Consider the following 15,526-nt stretch of genomic DNA (forward strand, 5'->3'; position numbering starts at 1 on the left):
AAGGCTATACATAATGTAATTTTGATGATAACAAACATGTGTATTAAGTAATTTAATAAATATTATATTTCACATTTTCACTAGTTTTTTAAGGATAATATTTATGCAAGTGAATCAAGTGAAATCAAGATTGAAGACACTCAACGGACAACGACGACATCAAGAATATAGTTTAGAGCTCAACGAACAAATTAGTGCGATAAATTCTTGTAAAGCTGGTATGATTTAATTGATGCATGATTTAGCATTTGAGAAGGTCAAGAGATTAATTTAATTAAATACTTTTCATAAACTAAAAGGTTTTATTTTTATAAAGTAAAGTATTTTGTGGATTTAAGTAATTTGGACTTAAATGCTAAGATTTGAAATCTTTGATTTTAATAAGTATTAAATTTCAGAGTTGGACGTTTTTACAAACATTTGAAATGTTTTGGGCCATACTATAATTTATGAATATTTTGGTCTAAAGTGAAAGGTTTTGAGAACTTTGAAAAATATGGGGAAAATGACCTTTGTGCGAAATAATAAAATCTTTGGGGCCATATCATAATTTCAAAAAGTTTGGGAAAAACAACTATTCTTAGGAAGTTCTGAAATTGGACCTATTTGTAAAGTTTTATGACGTTTTGGGCTATAGTATAATTATAGAAAGTTTTGGGCCAAAGTATAATTTCAGTTAACAGTGTTACTGTAGTAAAATTCAAAAATAACGATAATATCACTGTTCCTAAGCGGCTAGCCGGATAATCAAGCGGCTAACCGCTTGGGCGCAAGAATTTACCTATAACGGCTAATTTTTGGGCTTTCACTATAAAAATTCAACTCAAACTTCATTCTAAGGATCAATGCAAGCAAATATAAGATCATACAACATATATTGAGCTTCCAAAACGCAAATCATCATTGATTGAATCATTATTGAGCTATTAGTTGCATATCCACTCTTAAAGAGAGTTTTTGTTGTAATTTTCATTTCTTATCAAATTGTGAGTGTGTAAGTGTGGGAAACACTTGGGGTGAAGAGATTAGGGAGATAATCTCTTAGTTGCAAAGGTTCATTGACACCTTGGAAGTCAATTGTAAAAACTTGAAGCCTTGGGAGGCTTGGATAGTGAAATCCTCGAGCTAGGTTGGCTTGGAGATGTGGACGTAGGCAGGGATTGCCGAACCACGTAAAATACACGTGTTTGTTTTTCTCTTCCCTTGCTCTTTTATTTTTACGCTTATTTGAATTTATTGTTCTCTATTTCATTAAGGCGTTAGATTGATTTATTGTGTGAATCGTATTGCATTATTTTTAAAAACCCAATTCACCCCCCCTCTTGGGTTGCGTTACTTGCATTTCACATAGGGCGTTTTGGGTACCCCATTTGGCATACCACACAAAAATATTAAAGAAAGGAAATAGCAGCAACATACTAAAGGTTAAGACACTGTCCTTTACTAATATTTCAGTAGCATTGCAGCATTCCAGGGGTGCCTCACGATTGTCTCATCCATGTGGAGTAGCCTGTATGCACCTGACCTAACGGGTTTGTTGATGCGGTAAGGTCCTTCCCAATTTGCCCCAAAAGTGCCTTCGCAGGGTACCCTAATGTTCTGAGTTACCCTTCTCAAGACCAAGTCTCATTTCTTAAAGGATCGAGGGCGTACCCTTTTTTCATATAGACCCAAACTGCGATGCTGATATATGGTTGTCCTCAATTCTGCTCTAGCCCTTTTTTCGGCCACCAAATCAAGGTTGGAAGCAATCAAGGAGGTGTTCTCGGCCTCATCAAAGTATTCAACTCTGTGAGAGGGTATCCCAATTTCCACTGGAATCACTGCGTCAACACCGAATGCGAGGGAAAAAGGGGTCTCCCAGGTGGAAGTGTTTTGAGTAGTCCGGTAGGCCCACAGAACCCCAAGTAGCTCGTTTGCCCATGCTCCCTTTCTTTCTTCTAGCTTCTTCTTCAGGATACCTTTGATAATCTTGTTAACGGCTTCGACTTGCCTATTAGATTGGGGATGGGCAGGTGTAGCAAATTGATTGGCTATCCCAAGCTCCGAACAAAAACTTCGAAATTTTTCATTATCGAATTGCTTGCCGTTATCACTAACAATTGCATAGGGGATCCCAAATCTGCAAATGAGGTTCTTCCAAATGAATTCCGTGGTTTTCCTTTCTGTGATGCTTGTTAGTGGCTCCGCTTCCGCCCACTTTGTGAAATAATCTACCTCCACGATTGCATGTTTTGCTTGCCCCTTCCCGGTAAGTAACGAGCCAATGAGGTCCACTCCCCATATAACGAAGGGCCAAGGGGAAGATATAACGGTTAGTTTCTCTAGGGGTAGGTGGGGTACCCTGGCGAACATTTGGCATTTGTCACAGCTTCGTACCATATTCTTGGCATCTTCCCGCATGGTAGGCCAGTAGTACCCCTGATGGAGAGCTTTTTGCGCCAGTGATTGTGCTCTATAGTGATTGCCACAAATCCCCTCATGTATCTCCCTCATGACATACTCGGCCTTATCACTTCCCAAGTATTTAAGGTAAGGAAGAGTGAACCCTCTTCTGTATAGGGTATCTTGGATCAGGCAGTACCGCGTGGCTTTATACTTTAGTCTTCTTGCTTCACTTTTATCTGAGGGGAGGTCTCCGTCCTTGAGGTACCTTATGATAGGCTCCATCCAAAGTACCTCGTTAGATAGTAATCATACTTCCAACGGCTCTAGGAGATCAATGCTGGGGGCGGGTATGTGTTCTGTCGTGATGGGGCCAGCTGACTGAGCTACACTAAGGGACGCCATTTTTGCCAGGGTGTCGGCTTCGCTGTTCTCCAGTTAGGGTACCTTTTCCACCTTAACCTCGCAAAATTGGGACATCAATTCTCTGGTTTTTCCGAGGTACCCCTTCATGTTTTCCTCTTTCGCTTGATATTGTGCGGTAATTTGGCTTACCACCAACTGGGAATCGCTCTTGATGTGTACCCTCTTTGCTCTCAAAGCCTTTGACATCCTCAACCCTGCTATAATGGCCTCGTATTCAGCTTCGTTGTGTGAAGCCTTGAATCCAAATTGCAAAGCGTAGTATATTTTCACCTTGTTCGGGTCGATTATAATAACTCCCGCACCACTTCCGTGTGAGTTAGAGGAACTATCTACATATATTTCCCAGACATGTCCCCCTTCGTCGGTGGATGGGGTATTTGACAGGTACCTCAGATCACCTTTACCACTTAAGTCATTGGCAAATTCCGCAATGAAATCAGTGATGGTTTGGGCTTTAGTCGCCGATCGAGGCTTGAAGATGATGTCAAACTCGCTTAATTCGAGGGACCATCGGAGAAGCCTTCCGGACATGTCTAACTTCTGGAGGATTTGCCGGAGGGGAAGGTTAGTGACGACTGCAATGGTGTGAGCTTGAAAATATAGTTTGAGCTTCCGTGCGGAGACAACCAATGCCAAAACGATCTTTTCAGAGGTGGGGTACCTTTTTTCAGCATCAACCATAGCCTTACTAGTGTAGTAAATAAGTCGTTGTATCCCATTATCATCCTCTCGGAGTAACACGGAGCTAGTGGCATGCTCGGATACGGCGAGATACAACAGAAACCCCTCTCCCAGCTCAGGTTTGGCAAGTAGTGGAGCATTCACGAGGTACCCCTTCAGTTCTTGGAAAGCCTCTTCGCAATCAGGTGTCCATTGGAGCTTCTTGCCGGTCTTTAAAGCTTTGAAAAAGGGCTTACACCGGTCTGTACCCTTGGAGATAAAGCGGCTTAGGGCAGCTACCCGGCCTGCCAAGCTTTGAACCTCCTTGATGGTGCCTGGCGATTTCATGTTTTTGAACTGCGCGAATTTTATCGGGGTTGAGAGACTACTTAGACACTCATGGCACCACATCGTTTGATGGAATGTCATCATTCTTGGTTAGTCATGGGACCTATGAAGATCTTTTCTTTTCTTATCTTAAGTTCTTTTAATCGGTGTCACGAATGCTGAGAAAAAAAAAAGTTTGCTTCTGACATCAGCCGCAACATGCTTAACACAAATTTATGAAGAGCATTTGCAGTTCTAGGAACATTATTACCTCACAGTTCCTCTCATGTTGAGTTGGAACCTTGTCACATTACTCGTTTATGGTATTTTTAATTTGAGTCATTTGCTCAATGCTCAGTCTGTATAAATGTTCAAATTCCTCATTTTTTTTTTGAAAGCATTACAAGGTGGATATCCTCAGGTTGAATTGTTAAGGTTTTTTAAATGTCTGTCTGCTGAACTTTGGATAACTGTTATCCTTTGAACATCTGTTTATGCCATTTTCCAATTTTATTGACAGAGACATGGTGGTTGGACATGGGGTGGGGGCAATCTAGGCAGTATGTCAGCTTCAGTATCAACCCTTGGAGACAGTGGTTGGTTAATACATGTTCAGAGTATCCTGGCTGGTTCAGCTTGGATTGCTGCACGAATCGCTTTAGAATCAGCTTCTGTGCTAGTACATTGCAGGTCGGAAGTTTTTTGATGTCATAACTTCCTGGACTGGTCATTGCTAGAAATGGATAAAAATATTTCAGTTTCTGCTCAGAAAAGTTTGACATTTTGAATTTTTAGTTATGTAAGCTTTGCTTCATAACAACTATAAATACTTAAACAAATTCTTGATTGGCTATTGAGTCATATTTCTAGATATATGCAATTTTTAGATTCCTTATTTCTGGTTTATATCATATATGCAAAGACAGGGTTAGGTTACATTTATAGAATTTTCTATTTGACTTGGATGACAGACAGGATGATTTAGAAAGGACCTCGTCATGTATCATTTCTTTATTTGTTTGTTTATTTTCTTTTAAGTTGTTTTTATCTGAAACTCTGGTCAGCAAGGTATAATGACCAATCCATTGTTTTCATATGTGAACTTGGGAGGGCTCTTTGTCAAAAATTGTGTATTTTTACGTAGGTCTACTCCAGGAGTTTTTCATGGATTGCTGGCAGCAATCTTTGAAGACGAAGAGAGGTGGATAAAAATCCAGTTCTCAAACTGAGCTTTAGATTGGAGTGATTACGATGATGTTAAAGTTGTCTATGAACTTGTGTAATTAATAGCCCGTTTGGAAGTGTGGTGCAAAGCCCAGCTACTAAAGGGTTTGGTAACACTTGTAGCTGGGCTTTGCTAGCTTAGCAAATTTTTTCCCAAACACATCCTAATTTAGAGTGAGTTGAGTTTAATCCAAATAACTTTTTATTCCACCATTTAGAGAGCTGCGAGATAGAGAGAGCAAGAGACAGGAATTTGTTTTGCAATTTCGCCTACTTCTGTAATCAGGATAGATATTAGAGATTTCCTGTTTGAAGTCCTAGGTAATTCCTATTTTGATGTGTTAAAGATTAATAAAATGAAAACGTTTTGTTGACACTCAACAAAATGGAAAATTTGTATTTCTAGTGTTTCCCTAAAATTGGCCTTTATTGGCCTTTTTTAACATTTTTGTATTTTGGTGTCTAACATGTTCATTTCCCTTTGTGTTATGCAGTGATGGTTGGGATAGAACAACTGAGTTGGTTGCACTTGCTAATTTGTTACTTGATCCATACTATCGAACATTCGCTGGATTTCAGGTACATTTTTATGCTTGAAACTTTAGCTCTTATTGGCAGTCTTAAGATCTTTTTTTCTGATGTTTCTGCCAAGATGTTCTTAAATAATCTAGTATGAGAGGCAATGTGGGAACTCTTTTGTTGCATGCATAGTTTTTTTGTGGCCCTTTTAGTTTATTTTTTTCCCATTTTAATTTTACTGTCTCAGAATCAAGTGTTAGCATTGATTTTTTTTTTCTTTGCTTATATTTTATTTTCTTCTTGGGTTGCTGTACCGTTCTTATTTGTCTTTATCCATATGAGATGGTAACATGGATATCATTTGCCTTGCTCTTCAGTAATGCACTCAGTGTGATGCGTGATGTGACTCATAAATTAGAAAATCTTTTTTCTTGGTGCAGGCACTTGTTGAAAAAGATTGGCTAGCATTTGGCCATCCATTTTCGGATCGTGTGGGAATGCCAACCCTCTCTGGAAGTGGTGATATATCTTTTGAATTATGTAGGCAGTCCTCTACTGGGAGTTTTCCGTCATCACCCATGCGCCAATCGTCTGGTTCATTAGCACCTCAAGCTTCTGGTTCTTCTCATGCACATAACAACTATTCTCCCATATTTTTGCAGGTTCTTGCATTAATATTTAGTTTAACTATTGAGTCGTTAGTAGAATCTTCATTTAATTAATATTTTCAAAATTCAAAAGCTTAAACCGATAAGGGCATGAAAAACAAATCTTAACATGCATCATGTGAAATGTTGACTAAGACGAGCTTGCAGATGGGCTTAGATACAGGAGAGCTCGAAAATGAACCAAAGAATTGAAATTTAAATAATTAAAATTGAGTTTGCCCTTGTGGAAATTTAACTTGAGACGTTATCTTTTGATACCATGTTAGAGAAACCTTGTGACCCAAAAGCTCAAGTTCTTAGCGCACTTCATTAAGTAGCTGCTCAATCCTGTATAAACACTAGCTTGCCTTGAGGTCCTCCTCTTCCATGCCTTTGGCTCTACTGTGCGAGGACTTCAGCTTTCTAGTTGTGTTATAAGTTTGTCTGATGAAAAATTAATGATCTGGTGTGTGAATTTGTTTCTGCAGTGGGTTGATTGTGTTTCACAATTAATGCGGATGTATCCATTTGCCTTTGAGTTCTCGTCGGTATGTATTTTCTTCTATATGTGAAATGAATTTCTTATTCTGTAACATATCCCATCATTAAACTTGAATGTGCTGGTGAAATGTTTTCTTTCTTTCCATTTTTTTCCCCCTTCTCTCTTCATTGTTTCATATCCTTTCCAGAGAAAACCAATTGTTGACTTTTCTGCTCTTTCGTATCCAGGCTTTTCTGGTGGATTTCTTGGACTGTGTGCTTTCTTGTCGCTTTGGAAACTTCTTGTGCAACAGGTAGTTTCACATTAATACAAGCAGTGGGGTGGATCCTATTCCAATAAAAGCTGTGGTACCTGGCATGCATTTACTTCATCTGTTATGACTATTGGGATAACAGCAGGACTTAGCCAGTAATTTGTCCTAAAGAGCTGCTTTTTTAAGTTCTCTCTTTTTCCTTTTCTATTGTTTTTCCTGCAGTGCGATGGTTTTACATGCCCAGGGGCTTGGTCTTTTTGATTAAATCTTTAGTTAAGGGAAATGAAAAGTTAAATCGATACAAGTCTGAGGTTCAAATCTTTTTTTTTTTTAATTTTTCTCTTTCGAAGTAGAAAGGATGAGAAAAAATTAGGAATTCTTGATGTGATTATTACATAGTGGAACCGTTATATTTAAAAGTATAATGGTCTTTTGTTTTTGTCAATTAAAAAAAAAAAAGAAAAATTGCTGCAAAAGTTATAGAGTTTGAGAAGGATTAAGAGTATAAATGATACAATTTGTTCAGAAGGAAGCATTAACAAACTATACAGATAAATCTAAGTATAATGGATTAAAAGGTTGTATTTTAAGTTAGCTTGTAATTTTTGTTAAATTGACATCATTATGTTTTTAGCTTGTCAGCATGGTTTGGATGTTTCTTTTACTTCATAAGTATGTTGTATAATCTCAGGAACTACTGGTCAAAGAGAAATTTTGCTACATTTCATCCCCTGAAGTTGCTGTTTTATTAATGAACATGTATAACTGGTACAGGCATTCTTATGAATGATGTTTATATTTGCTGGTACAAAATCAGCTTGTTTACTTATTTTTTCCAATTATATAATATTGTAGCTGTATGGAAACATATACAAACAAATTGGAATGGAACAGTTTAACTCTCAAGGCACTGCTGAGAAAGTTTTAGAATTATCTGATTTGTTAGTCTTAATTTTCAGTGAAAAGGAGAGGCAGCAATGTGTTGTTGCTGAAGCATGTGGGTACTTGTGGGCATATCTGGCTGATTTGCGTTCTTCGGCAGGAAGCTGTCATGTTCACTATAACCTCTTTTATGATCCGCTGAAACATAATGGTCTTCTTTTACCTCCGGCTGCAGCTTTAGCCCCAACTTTGTGGCCTCAATTCCATCTGCGCTGGGCTTGTCCTACCGAAGCCCAAACTGGGGAGCTTGAAGCTCAATGTAGGGACATGGCTATAAAGTTCTCTGAACTGAAGAAGGTAAGGAAATTTTTCCTTCTGTTCTACAGGTGCAATTTTGTGTTGTACTAGACAATATGGATTTAGACAATTGGAAAATATGAAATTTACCCTCCTTTCGGGTGATAGACAACAATAAAAGGTTTTTTTCTATTGGTTAATGGAACCCCTCACTTGTTCATATTATCCTAAATGACAATGAACTGACTGTCCTCGTCTTTTTTTTACTGTAATTAATTTATAGAGGGTTTGTAAATAGTATTGACTCGATTAAAATTCCTGGCAGGCAAAAGAGTTAGCGGAAAAGAAAGCTAAAGAAACCATGATTGCTATGGAATCACAAACTGCAGAGTTAAGAAAGGAGAAGCAACTCAGGAGCAAGGCTGTGAATGTAGCCAATAGGGCCAGCAAGGAAAGTGAAGCCATAAATCGAGCCGTTCAATCATTAGGATGCAAGGTTCAATTTTCTAGCAGTGGTGATTGTACTGTTGACTTTGAAGGTAGTACAACTGAGAGTCCACTGAAAATGTCCGCTTCAAAAAGAGTATCTGATGGCAGTTTACAGTATGATGAGAAATCAGATTTCTCTGTTTCAGTCACCGTAATGGATGATGTTGTTTCCAGCAATCCAATTGGTCGGGTGTGTGAAGCTTTGTGTCCATTACGCACAGGGGATGGGGGCTGCCGTTGGCCAGATGCTGGTTGTGCTCAGCTGGGCAGTCAATTTGTTGGACTAAAAGCAAACTTTGATGCTTTTGATCGGCTTTCTATTTATGATAGTTATTTTCAGTCTGAATGATATTTTCTGGATTTGAGCTACACATGAGTTGAACCATCGGCTTTCATGTCTAGCTTAATGCTTATTCCTAAAGCATCCAAAGATTCCTTTAGAACTTTCTGTTGGTGGAAACATGAAGGCAATTCATGAAAGATCGACCCTTACTTTTTGGATGGGTCTCGGATTTGTACAGAGGAAATATAGAGTTAGCTGTGGACTTGGAGCAAGAAAACTCAGAATAATGCACTCGGAAGTGGTTGCAAATTATAGTTGCCCAGGTTCAAATATATTTTCATTTAGATTCAAAAATAGCATGTCGCATAGCCATTCTTTTCCGGAATAAAATTAGTTTGTGTACAGTTTTATGAATAGTTAATTGCTGTGACAAATGTTTTGACAGCATCCATGTACAACAAACTGATTTTGATACAGTTTTGTATTTAGAAAATAAGCTCCCTTGAGATAACTTTCTCTGTCTCTTTTTGTTAATGCTTTTGACATGTGGGTTATGGCTTTTGCTTCGTTTAAGTGTTATTTCATCTCAAACAGGAGTAGAAACGTTTTAGTTATTTTATCAGCGTCTTTAGTCTAGTGAGTAGCGAATCATTAATCCTAGAATCATTATGTACTTTCTCAGTCCAAATTAATCAAATATTGATCGGATCGGATTTGATTTGATCGCAACGTAGAAAAATTGTTAACTTTTGTTATCGAATATGGGTTTACTTTAGCTTATAATAGTGCCTATAAATGTAATATAAATAAAAAAAATTCACATCCATTTCATTTTAATTATGTTCTGGTTTCAAAATTTGCTCACTTTTTAGATTGAAGATAAATTTTGTTCTCGACTCCCCAGTGCAAGGAGTAAGTGCGACTGCTGATGGTAATTAACCTTTTGGGTTCCTTTTTGGTGGTGCCTATTTCTTGCTTGGTTTTTGTTCATCCATGTATGCCTAATTAAAATTTCAATAAAAATACAGAGTACTTATTTTATGCACCTGAAAAGATTTAAATGAAAATTGCAGTATTGTCAAAATGTGAGAACCACAAATAATCAATGCATAATAAATAAACGAGTTTAGCTAAGCCTTGATTACAACAACGAAAGGCTGCATTGGAGACCCTGCAGACAGATATCCATCATGTTCTTCAACTTCGCTAACCCTGGAAATTTCGAAAGCTGAGCAAAAGGTTGCGGAGAGAATGTAACTCTCTCACCTTGAATCCAAAATTTTAAAATCTTCATCGAATTCGATTCAGCAACTGGTAGGAATGATTTATCTTTGTTTAGGGTTACGCCATTTGGAAATGCTAGGCCTCTTTGTAGGACTGTCAGCACTTTACTGCAAGTATCGTATCTCAACAACCTCCCACTTCTATCTCCACTATCGATCAACATAGAATATTGCCTCCTTTGAAAGTACATGCTGCTGTCAATTAAATATACAGCTCCGGTAGTGGTATCAATGCCAAAGCATTTGTAAAGCAAAAAGAGATTCAGCTGAAGAGCAAGTTGTTTCGCTGGGCCGAGCCGACGACCATCAATCCAAAGTATGCATCAGCTATGTACAAATCACATGTTACACGGTTGAATTTAATGCACATTGGCAAAGGTTCTAAAGTTGTGTTGGTCGAGACATCACATATCTTCCGAGGCCGCCTAATTAAGCCAGATACAAATTTGAAATTCCGTTAGCATAACTGAAGAAAATGCATAAAAAATTCCTGTAAGCGCAAAGAATATGTATGGTGAGACTCTTATTTCTTTTCCTTTGTTCCATTTTCTATGCCATTGTAATTATCATATGAGTGAACATTTGGGTGAAACTAAAGCTGCTTGAGGTCTATCTATATCTTAGAAATTTAACAACATTACTAGCCTATATGTGATGTTACAAGAATCGGACATAAGAGAGTGAAATGCTATATATCTATTTAGAGAGTATTTTGAAAATAAAACGACTATTTATTAATTTGTTAGTCTCACCTAGAGTTTTTTTTTTTCTTTTTCAATCTTAAAGGACCCTAAGAATCTCTTCTTGACGTTTAATTTGCTATAACAGCACAGGAAGCACTGTAAAAATGCTACCCTAACAATAACCTTTGCTATACATAATAGGACAACACAATAACGAGCGTGCATGTAAATTCATGCTATAATACAATAATATAAATTAGACACACACACATGTTATAAACAAATTCACACACACGTTATAAACAAATTCTTACCTGTATGGAGTGGTAGTGGCAAATTCAGTCCAACCAAATTTTGAGCCTTGTCACTTGAGAATTCTACCGTCGGAAACACCGGCGTAGGACCCTTCGCCATTACAATCGAAAGCAAGGCTTTCGGGACCTACTACTCCGGGCGGAAGCTGAAGCTCAAGATGGTGGTTGCCGTTGCGGCTGCGGCCAGCATTGGAAGGTAAGCTGAAACTATGTATATATATATATAGTAAGAGCAAGAAAAAAGAAAACGATGAGAAGAGAGTTTTTCATTATTGCAATCGAAAGAAGTAAGTTTTTGAATTGTGTAATTGTGAGGCGTTGATATAAATTGGTATTTATTTTAGTTGGTTTTTTCTAATAATTTTCTACTTAAGATTTTGATTCATTTGACTGGTTTGGATTCGGATTAAATGTAAACTCAAACGTTAGTTAAACTAGCGTAATGAAAACAACAAAAATACAAGAATCTAAAACTATCCTATGTTATTTTACTTATTCTTCTTTATCATTCTGTTTTATGCAGACCACTCCTTTGGTTTGGTTCTTACCACAGGAAGAATTCATTTTATTAACAGAAAAAAGAGAGAGAAAAAACAATGGTTGTAAATCTCTATAACTCCTTTTAGCTTCAGGCCTTTAATGGCTTGAATTTAATGGATCTTTTTTTTTTTGTTGGGGGGGGGGGGAGGAGGTAACATGTGTAGTGGGATAGTCTGATGGTGGTTTGTCATATGGTGGAACTAGCATAATAAAATAAATGAATGTTTCAAAACTTATAATTAATTATTATTAATGATTATATATTATTGGATTTAAATAGAAAGATTCACTATTCTTCTTAGTATTAGTAGACTCTCACATCCTACAAAACCTAACCCTTATCATCCAATTATCTTTATCATTGTTCAACTCATGAAGCAAAAAGTACTCCATGAAGCACACAATACCAAAAATTCAAATAAATCAAACAATAAAATATAAGAATTTTTCTAAAGAGGATATTGGTTAAATAATTAAAAAAAATCAAACACAACAAATCTTAAATATTTAGTGTTTAGAGAGTTTGAAGAAGTCAAAAGCCATTAAATAAAAGGTTGCATAATTAAATATGGGATTATGACATTAAAATTAGGCTTTAGTAGCATTGTTGAGGGAAGATGAAAAAACTTCTCTTCCTATGTTAATTAATTGATGTATTTTAAACCACTAAAGTTTAATTGCTAGTATAATAAAATAAATAAATGTTTCAAAAGACTTATAATTAATTATTATTAATGGTTACATATTGTTGGATTTAAATAAAAAGATGAAGAGGCATGTACAAAGAATATCCACCAATATTTTAGATAATAGAGAATATAAAAAGATGAGGAATGGTGATGTCACATCAGCAGTCGTAACTTTATATAGATATATAGATAATAGGACCGAATAATATTTTTAATATTAAATTTAAGAGGTTATATTGTGGGATCACTAAGAGTTTCACTTTGGACGCATAACTGTGTCACATGACAAAACACTATTATTTGCTGCTAAGATGGTGGGACTGTGCTACGCAACTGCTTAATATTAATAGTGCTGTGGGTGTTTTTTTATTAAATTATTTTTGTTAAACTGCCTTGCTGTCAAGGCCATTGATATTAAACGGAGAGTAGGAGAATTCTCAAGTTAATCAGTCGGTATAATATTAATTGTTTCTTTATTATTTAATTATAGTATTAGTTAACAATGAATTGCTTGCTAGCCTTTCCTATGTAATCCAAATGATCTATTTCATTATTTTAATATTTTCTTGCTCTGCAATGAGTAGAGGCAACTGTTTGTTAAAGAAATCAAACTGTTCGACGAATTGTTTCAATGAATATCTTGTAACGATATCATCGGTGCTTTGCTCTCTGCCGTTAGTGATGAGCAACATGACATGGATTTATGACTCAGCAGAGGGCCATGAGTTCTCTCCAACTTAAGGATAAGATCAAAGGATAGAAGGGTCCAAATAAAAGTTGTAAAATGGGAAGAAGAACATGTATATTAATCAGCTCTTTGATGGAAATTGATAATAGCCGTTACATTTATTCGGTAGCTCCGCATTGTACTACATTACTATGCATGTTGAGTTCATTTCATTATTACTGTTTCTTTAGATTAAGACTGTATGCGTTTCTTTGATTATTCTTATCAACTCGCTCAAATGAAATTCAGACGAGACCTTTGAATACACTTCTTGAACTTTTTGCACAGAGCCAGAATATAATTTAGATGCTAATGGGTTTAGCACTTTAGGTTCTTCTGTTTACGGAAAAGCAGAGTTTTATAATCATAACAACAAGTTTGGGATTTGCTTTAGCATCCGAAATAATCAATTCCTATAAGGATTCTCAAATAAACAACTTTCAGATCCAAAACAACCAATTCCTATAAAGATTCTCAAATAATCAACTTTCTGAATTTATTTTGAACTCAATTTTATGGTGATGACAGTTTCATGCTTGCTTTTATTTCATGCGTATATGCCTAATTAAAGCAAATTTCAACAAAAATACGGATGACTCATTTTATGCAATTAAAAAAAAAAGAAAAAAGAAAACTGTAGTTTATTGTATTGTTAGAAGTTAAGAACAAAGAAGAATGAAAAGAACCAAAAAGAATCAAGCCTAGCTAAGCCTTGATTACAACAACGTAAGGCTGCACTGGAGATCCCGCGTACAAATATCCACCATGTTCTTCGACTTCGCTAACAGAATCAAGTGCATTTTGTTTATTTCCTTCTAAAACATCAAGGACATTGCCATTGCTGCCATCAAGCTTTACCGCTACAAGATCTGTCTTGTCATTTCCTCTCTTAGTGTTTAATGCAACCCAAAAGTCTCCGTTCCTGTCTGTCTCGATGTTGTCCGGAAATTGAGCAACTTGAGCGAACGGTTGCGGAGAATATATAACGCTCTCACCTTCAACCCAGAACCTTAGAATCCTCCTTGAATCTGATTCAGCAACCAGTAAAAATGATTTGTCTTTACTCAGGGTGACGCCATTTGGAAATGCTAAGCCCCTTCGTAAAACCGTCACTTGTTTGTTGCGAGGATCGTATTTCAATAATCTTCCACTTCTGTCGCCGCTTTCGATCAGCATAGGGTACTGTCTTCTTTGGAAGTACATGCTGCTGTCGGTAAAATAAACAACGCCGGTATTGGGATCAATGTCCAAGGCGTTTGTGAAGCGAAAGGGAATTCTTTCAGCTGAAGAAGCAAGTTGTTTCGCTGGGCCGCCGTTTCTCCCGACGACCATCAAGCCAAAGTATGCATCAGCGATGTAAAGATCGCATGTAACAGGATTGAATTTAATGCCCAACGGCCTCCCACATAAGGGTTCTAAAATCGTGCTGCTTGTGCCATCACATATCCTCCTTAGCCGCCTAATCAAATCGCATGCAAATTTGAAATTCCGTTGGTACATTTGAAAAGAAATAAATTAATAATTCGTAAACTAGATTTAGTTAAATTGCACATACAAATAAATCAAAGTAATATATCTGATGTTAAAAGAATCGCACATAAGATAGTGAAGTGTTTCGTAGATGTTAGTGTTTTCAAACCGAAACGACAATATATTTATTTACTCGAGGTCTGACCTAGCTAGAGTAATTTTCATTTTTCAATTTTAAAGAAATCTAATAAGAACTCTTCGACCCTTCAAATTTGTATAATAGTAGGGTATATATAAAACGATAACATGCGACCGTAGCCTTTTCTATGTACATGAATTTTTTGAAACACAATAACATGCAATGATATAAATTACATACTAACATGTATATATACGAATTCTTACCTGAATGGAGTGGTGATGGCAAATTCAGTCCAACCAAGTTTTGAGTCTTGCCACTTGAGAATTCTACCGTCGGAAACACCGGCGTACGGCCCTTCACCATTGCAGTCGAAAGCAAGGCTTTCGGGGCCAACTACTCCGGCTGGAAGCTGAAGCTTAAGATGGTGATTGCCTTTGCGGCTGCTGCTGGCATTAGAAGGTAAGCCGAAACTAGAAGGTAAGCCGAAACTAGGAGAAAGCGTAAGGGCAAGAAAGAAGAAAATGATGAGGAGAGAGTTTTTCATTATCGCAATGTGAGAGTAGTGTAAGTTTGTAGTTGTGATTACTTATACTTGTTTCCTAATAGGTTTCTGTTTAGGATTTTGATTTATTTAACTGATACGGATTCAGATTGAATGTAAACTCAAACCTATTAGGATTTTGATTTATTTAACTGATACGGATTCAGATTGAATGTAAACTCAAATGTTAACTAGACTAGGATAATCAAAACAATAACAATATAAAATTGTAAAGCAGATAAA

General features: G+C 36.7%; 2 protein-coding genes and 1 pseudogene across 2 annotated transcripts; 1 reads left to right on the plus strand and 2 right to left on the minus strand.

Annotated features, from left to right (window-relative positions):
* The first annotated feature begins 3,340 nt into the window (after nt 1-3,340).
* Nucleotides 3,341-9,041, plus strand: LOC112099071 (phosphatidylinositol-3-phosphatase myotubularin-1-like). Its single transcript, XM_024186174.1, has 9 exons — nt 3,341-3,375; nt 3,854-3,908; nt 4,319-4,488; nt 5,517-5,601; nt 5,982-6,203; nt 6,677-6,736; nt 6,918-6,982; nt 7,903-8,182; nt 8,448-9,041. Exons 1-9 carry the CDS (start codon nt 3,341-3,343, stop codon nt 8,958-8,960), a joined length of 1,485 nt encoding a protein of 494 aa, XP_024041942.1. The 3' UTR covers nt 8,961-9,041.
* A 994-nt stretch (nt 9,042-10,035) lies between these two features.
* LOC18043649 lies at nt 10,036-12,107 on the minus strand (annotated as a pseudogene).
* Nucleotides 12,108-13,787: 1,680 nt separating this feature from the next.
* Nucleotides 13,788-15,301, minus strand: LOC18043650 (protein STRICTOSIDINE SYNTHASE-LIKE 10). The gene is made up of 2 exons (XM_006436637.2): nt 15,006-15,301; nt 13,788-14,589 (listed from the first exon to the last, which is right to left on the minus strand). The coding sequence occupies exons 1-2, from the start codon at nt 15,284-15,286 to the stop codon at nt 13,836-13,838; spliced, it is 1,035 nt and encodes a 344-aa protein (XP_006436700.1). The 5' UTR covers nt 15,287-15,301; the 3' UTR covers nt 13,788-13,835.
* Nucleotides 15,302-15,526: the final 225 nt, after the last annotated feature.

The sequence above is a fragment of the Citrus clementina genome, unplaced genomic scaffold, assembly GCF_000493195.1.
Source record: "Citrus clementina cultivar Clemenules unplaced genomic scaffold, Citrus_clementina_v1.0 scaffold_4, whole genome shotgun sequence".
NCBI classification, from domain to species: Eukaryota; Viridiplantae; Streptophyta; class Magnoliopsida; order Sapindales; family Rutaceae; genus Citrus; species Citrus x clementina.